Source organism: Dendrobium catenatum, unplaced genomic scaffold (assembly GCF_001605985.2).
Source record: "Dendrobium catenatum unplaced genomic scaffold, ASM160598v2 fragScaff_scaffold_1220, whole genome shotgun sequence".
Classification (NCBI taxonomy): Eukaryota; Viridiplantae; Streptophyta; class Magnoliopsida; order Asparagales; family Orchidaceae; genus Dendrobium; species Dendrobium catenatum.
Window position 1 is genome coordinate 3,633,968 of NW_021319682.1, and position 7,208 is coordinate 3,641,175.

The window sequence follows — 7,208 nt, forward strand, 5'->3', positions numbered from 1 at the left end:
TATGGCATGTAATTTATATCTTGATTAAATAAAAAACAAGTTTCTTTCAATTTTCAATCATGCTAGTACAAGTTAGATTCAAGGTTCCTTCAAGTATATTCAAATGCGACTACCTAATTCCGATGAAATCAACTCCTTGTACCGGCGAGGCTTGGATTTCTTAATTTGATGAGTGCTTTCATTTATCTAACTTCGAACTTATTTTTTACTCATTAGTATTCCTTGTTCAAATTTGACAAATATGAAATACTTATTATGGTGAACAAATTGCAAATTAATTTTAAGTAGTTCTAATTTCTCATTGATTTATTTAAATTTATTTGATCATTATATTATTGTGCAGACTCTAATTCTCATTTTTACATTCCTAGAGATGTCATATCTTATTAAATCCAATGTAGGTAATTATAATTTATTCAAGGAAAGACATGAGGGACGCCTGAATCCTGATTGGTTTTTCCTTTCAATAATATAAATTAGGACATCACTAAAAACAAACCGACTAAATCTCAAAACTTCTCACTCAATGGTCAATACTTGTTGCAGCGTGATAACGCGATTCAAATTTTGCAAATAATTTAACATGTGTAATAACGTATACTCCTTGCATAAACTGCCATCCAAAATTAGCCGTGTTAATCGCAGCCAATCATCAACGAAGAGGATAATGCTGCTTCCGTATAGTGCGCGACATATAAGAAAAAATAATTTATGTGAGAAGAAAATAGCGGAAGTGGTAATGAATTAAAATAATATTTACTTACTGCTGAGGGCGATGCCCTCCAGAAGAAAAACCATCTGTTGATGTGAGATACAACAAACCTCCGGTCTTGACCGCAGCAATCGCTGATCTGATAAACGAAGAATCGCTACCGAACGAATCCACGTCAACGAGATCGAAGTAATCCCTCAGCAGATATCTCTCTACGAGAAGCCTGTTGGCATCATAATGAGTGATCACCCAACTTCTTTCCCCTCCCGCAGAAACCCTAGGAGCCACAGATGAGAGGTTGAATGCAATGAGGCCACGATTTCCCTCGAAGGCATCGTTGGCCCAAACGAAGTCAGCCTCGCTTTGGACGAGGTAGCGGATGGAGCGCACGCCGCAGCCGCACATTGCATCGAGGACACGGAGGCCACCGCCCAAGGAGCGGCGTTGGAGAGCAGCGGCAAGGACGCCAAGGTCACGGCCGACGGCGCTCTCGTGACGGAAGAACGAGTCGCCGGTTTCGAACTCTACGCCCCTCTCCTCCACTTTGGAGGTGGATACGACCAAAGGCTTTCCCAGTTGCAGGACGCCTGGCTTTGCGGTTCTAGGGTTTTTATTTTTTATTTTGACGGGAAAAAGTGGAAGTGATGCCCTCGACAGGTTCTGCGGGAGAGATTGGTATCCCATTCTTGAAGACGAGGCCATCAAGTAGCTAGCGAAGAACTGAGCGTAATAGGCTATGTGTGTAGAACTCGACCAATATTCCAATATATTATTATATTGAATTTGATTTCCATCATCATGCTTAGCAAAACACCATAAGGCAGTTAGCCTCTCTCCCTAAAATCATCAATTCTCTCCCTCTAGCAATTTTTGGAGTCGCCAACTCCCTCACTACAACCATAGTCAAATTCAATTAGAATATGCAGTATAGCTAGGGTTGCAAATGAACCAATTTGAGCCTAGCTTCAGTATGTTTGAACTCAAGTTAGTTTTCCATATTTTTATTCGAGCTCGGCTCAATAAGTGACGAGCTCTTTCGGTCACTAATCCAGCTCGAGCTCATTTAGAAAACCCATACTCAAGCTCCATTCATTTTTATGTTTGAGCTCGTTTATTTGGGCTTATCGAGCCTCTTAACGAACAACTCATTCACGTGTCCACTTTAGGCTTAACGAGCGGCTCATTCATGTGTCCTCCCACACATCGATTCAAACAAAATAAACAAATTAAATCTCTGCTCAAAAAGTAAATCCATTCTGCGTCTCCGGCTTCCCACTTTCGTTCGAATGTGGTTTCCATTTTGTTTTTTTTTTTTCATTTTATATAACAAAAATGAATCGGCTTTTCATGGTATGGGACTAAGGAGCATGCAGGAGCCCACACGAGTAGGTTTTTTCATTTTTATATTTTGGAAGCTGAGCAGAATCGGATAGGCTAGATAGTGGGAGCGGGATTTTTAAAAAGATAAAAGTTAAAAAATGTGTATTAAATTAGTAAAAGTAACATATTAAATTTAATTGAATTCTAATTGAGCATCTTAATAGAGCTCTAATCGAGCTTTTAATGAGCATATTCACAACTTTAAATGATACTCTTTGTGAACATAAACGAACTGAATGCCAATCTATCAAGCTTGTTTATTTAGTTATCGAATATTTAGCAAAAGTGTTCAAGTTTATTCGTTTACCTTATCAAATAAACATGAATGAGGTCTTATCGAGCCGTGTCACGAGCAGCTCATCAAACGCTCGGTTCATATGCAGCCCTAAGCATAGCTACGATTCTAATAATGAAAAATATGATGTATTTTGTGAGTTTTAAATTGGTGTTTCACACAAAATCGAAATAACCTAATTATCATGTAGCTTCTTCATTTATTGTATATTTTTCAATTAAGGCTCCGTTTGGGACAATTTCTTACTACTTCTTAAAGTAGCATTCTAATACAAAAATTAAAAAAAAAAATTCACTATAAAGATTTTTTAAGAAGCAGTAAGAAAGCCGTCCCAAATAAAACCTAAGTTTGCAATATATAGTCGTCCATCGGCAACCTTTCAATCATCAACCCTAGCCTTTTTAGTCATCAATGTTAAATGTTTGTTTTTGTTTACCTGATCATCTTGAACCTCATGCATGAAATACCTTTTATTTTGAAATTATAATTTCAATTTTGTTACTATTGTTATTATTTCTTGAAGACATGAAATATTTAATCAAGTAGCAAACCTAAAGTAGATGGTAACATGATTTTGAATTAACAAATCAAGCCTCCGTGCTACTATTGTGTAGCATTGGCCATAAAAATGATATAGTCATTATCTTATTTTTCTCTTGGCATAGTTGTCAGATGATTTGTTGATGAGAATGGTTAATAGGGTAGGGGATCTCTAGGTTCTAAAAAAGTTGTATTTATTAGATGAGATGAATTAATCAAAATCTTCTTGAAACAAATATGTTGGCATGATAGAGCCATTTAAAAAACAAAGAGGTAAAATGTTTTTAAATATAAGTATATATGAGGAATATAGAAATCAATTACAATTTCCATACTGAAAACCCATTTTATATATTTACATATAATAGAGAGTCTATATATAAATTAAGAGAGAATGGAATAATATTATAATCAAGCATAATTCAACAAGTTTGTTAGTTGATAAATAATCATAAACCAAAAACACTTCTCCCGCATTGGCAACTACTTCGACGAGGTACTCTAAAATTTGAGCGATGTAGTGCTGGAATGTAAATTTTTGCCCTAAGGTGTTACAAGGCTCGGTGCTCTGACACTTATTTTCCCGAGGTTCCAATATTACGGTGCTGAATTTGTGCAGAACTTTGATATGTAACATTGCAACACTAATATTAGTGATGTTGTGGTTCTTAAAAAATGAGAATTCAATGTTACAATGTATTAATCTAGCACCAGAGTGTTATGAAATTGTACGTTGTGAATCTTTTATTGATTGCGCTGCGACGCTGGTCAACACTTGTAGTTTTTTCCTTTTCTTATATATTTTATACACAAATATAACTAAAATAATATGATTTTACTTAATTTAAACATAATAAATAGTACATAATCTACACTTAATAGTGTCATTATTAGGCATCAATAATAATAATAATGATAAGAAACAACCTTTTAAGTATTGGTGTTCATCAACATTTGTGTCAATGTTATGCCTCAATCTTATTAAAGATGGCATAATCAGTGTTGTTATCAACGAAATATATCATTCTTATTTGTGATAATGTTTGTAATATTAGAAAATATTATTTATATGTGCAAAAGAAGGTATTGAGGTTGATGTTTATTATGGGAGATATCCTTATTGCAAATAACATATGTTAATGTTGGTGTTTATAATGTATATCAATTTGATTAGTGATGGCATCCATTTTCATAGGTGTTGATGGTAAGAATATGTAACACTTTCAGAATTAGTATACAATTTTATCTATTCTAACCTAATATGATTTAAGGTAATCCATAAAATTTTTACATGTGAACCCTTTTGTATGTGTTTGAAAGTATTTTGTATGCACGTGAAAGTATGCATTGTTGAAACTTGTTCAATATGAATTAGGTTGTCAAATTTAAGCTTATGTCCCAGCGGCTAACCAAGAGGGGGTGAATTGGTAATTAAAAATTAATCCCTCTTTTAAAAAAATTTAAAACCGAGAATTAACTTTAGTGAATTTTATAGAAAGAGATTTTTCAACCACAAGTTAAAACAGTAAAAATTAAAAGGCAGCGGAAAATAAAAAAGACTCAAGATTTATAATGGTTCGGCCAAACACGACCTACATCCACTCCCCGGAGGCACCCTCCGAGTATTGCACTAATACAACTAGTGACTCTCCTTTTGCACCCACAGCAAGGCGGAGAAACCTTTACAAAACTCTCTTCCAACACTACCCGGTGCGGCAGAGAACCGTTGTCATTTTATACTCTTTCCAGTGTTAGTAGAGAATCGTCTGTCCTTTCACACTCTTCTGGTGTAGGCAGAGAACCCTTTATCCTTTCACACTCTCCAAGTGTGGGCAGAGAACCCTTTGTCCTTTCACACTCTCCAACTATAGGCAGAGGACCCGTCGGCTGTTCACACTCTCCAAGTGTAGGCAGAGAACCCTTTGTCCTCTCATACTCTCCAAGTATGGGCAGAGAACCCTATGGCTGTTCACACTCTCCAAGTGTCGGCAGAGAACCGGATCTCCTTGATAGATCTTCTCACAAGAAATCTAAAAAGAAGAGAGAAAAGAGTGAAGTAATCAAAAACCACAAGTAGACACTCTTACCTTTGAGTACCAAGTGAAACCTTCATGATCCAGTTGTAAGAATCCTCCTTCAAACACTCTCTCACACTCTCTCCTTGATTCTCTTTTCAGTAGGCACGAAGATCAGTATGCAAAAAGATTAAGAGGCAATTCTAATTGGTCTTTATATAGGAAAGACAAAAAATTGTCCAAAAATTGCTGATTTTTAAGTCTGTACATAGTGGATCGTCATGTACGATCGTGGATCGTCCTAGACGAACTTACTTAAATCAGTTGCATACGAACCCAATGTATATTGGTACGAACTGACTTCGTACCCGATTATCATTCTGTACAAACTAAGTTTGTCCGGTACGAACAGTTATAACATGGGTCGGTTTCGACAACCTATTAGAAGTTATCAAATTTAGAAATGATAAAACATTTTCGTCCTGGGACAAATAAGAGTTCGTCTGGACAAAATTTTTATAAAGAGCATTTCGTCCTGGGAAGAATTGAAGTTCGTTTGGATGAAATTTTTACATAGAGCATTTCATACTGAGCCGAATATAGGATTTCATCTGAACAAAAAATTTTCAGAGAGCATTTCGTCCTGGGACGACTAGAAAAATTCGTCTAGACGATCAGGACTTAGAAAAATTTTCTTACTTCCTGTTCGTTCCATTGCTCTTCCAAGGGGATAACTGACTTGATCGTCTCGTACAAACATGGTTAATTCCGTACGATCAGTATGAATTTTAAAGATCTCTCCAAGTGTGTGTGTGCTAAGTTACTTAAATACAATCACTCCCTCTCAAACCAATACAATGAAAAGTACAAGCTTCAATTTACAAATTATATCATGCTGAATTTTGATTTGAAGTCTTCATTATTCTGGAGTTCGATTATCCTGAAATGTTTGTCCACACAAGAGAAAAAACAATTCTTCTAAAAAGTGTTAGGAGAAAACAAAACTTTAAAACAATAATATTTGGAATCATCAAAACTTTACAAGTTGCAAAAATATAAAACATGCAAATATTTAGATCTCACATTCACCCTATTGAATAAACACCTTGCAACTAAAAACATGCAAATGTGAAAAATTAGGTGTTCTTCCTTTTAGCAACTCATAGAGTGTTTTATTTAATTTAGATCTCACATTCACCCTATTGAGAATATAACATGCAGTGCTAACCGCCTCAGCACAAAAATATTTAGGAAGTGAGTATTCTATGAATATGACTCAAGCGGCTTTTATTAATGTTCTATTCTTTCTTTCGACTACCCCGTTCTACTGAGAGATTCTAGGTGTAGAAAAGTTGTGATCAATTCCTTTCTCCTTATAAAAATCCTCAAATCTTTCATTCTCAAATTCTTCTCCATGATCACTTTGTAAAGTCATAATTTCATATCCCAACTTTTGTTAAATCCAAGTTGAAAAGTTTCTAAATTCCTCAAATGATTCATTTTTATGAAAAAGAAATCTAACCCATGTGAATCTAGAGTAATCATCTACGATCACAAATCCGTATACCTCCCTCCTAAACTTACAGTTCCAACTGGTCCAAAAAGATCCATATGCAAAATCTCCAATGGTTTAGTAGTTCTAAGATCTTTATTGGACTGAAAAGAGAACTTCACATATTTTCCTAATTGACATGCATCACAAAGATGGTCCTTAGTAAAGTCTAGTTTTGGTATACCTCTCACTAGGTTCTTTTGGGTAATCCTCCTAAGGTTTTTCATGCTAAAGTGACAAAGTCTCCTATGTCAAAGCAATGATTCATCAGAAATAGTTTTTTTTTTAAATAGTATGAGTTTTAATGCAATTCAAATCTAGCATATACACATTGTTTACCCTTATACCATTCAAAATATCATTTTTATTTAGGCTTAATATGCAGCTAGTAGGAAAAAAATTTACACAATATCCTTTGTCACATAGCTGACTTATACTTAATAAATTATGTTTTAAGCCTTCTAGCAATAACACATTTTCAATATAAAAATTCTTAAGATTTCCAATTATACTTGATCCAACCACCTTCCTTGTGGTGCTATCTTTATGTGTAAACTTGCCTCCACGCATGGATTCCAACAATATGAATTGTGCAGTATCTCCAGTCATATGCTTTGAACATCCGCTGTCTAGGTACCATATGCTCTCACGAGCTATTATATGAGAGCAACCCTGCAAGATTATCAAACGTTAGACCTGGAAACCCAAATAAGT

General features: G+C 35.1%; 1 protein-coding gene across 1 annotated transcript; it reads right to left on the minus strand.

The window, feature by feature from the left end:
- Positions 1–393: 393 nt before the first annotated feature.
- LOC110094822 (tRNA (guanine(26)-N(2))-dimethyltransferase-like) lies at positions 394–1,576 on the minus strand. The gene has a single exon (XM_020820155.2). The coding sequence runs from the start codon at positions 1,412–1,414 to the stop codon at positions 761–763; it is 654 nt and encodes a 217-aa protein (XP_020675814.1). The 5' UTR covers positions 1,415–1,576; the 3' UTR covers positions 394–760.
- Between the last annotated feature and the right edge of the window lie 5,632 nt (positions 1,577–7,208).

What these genes read in the sequence shown, in the direction of transcription:
- LOC110094822 (XM_020820155.2), bottom strand. Translation starts at nt 1,414, where the DNA reads ATGGCCTCGTCTTCAAGAATGGGATACCAATCTCTCCCGCAGAACCTG.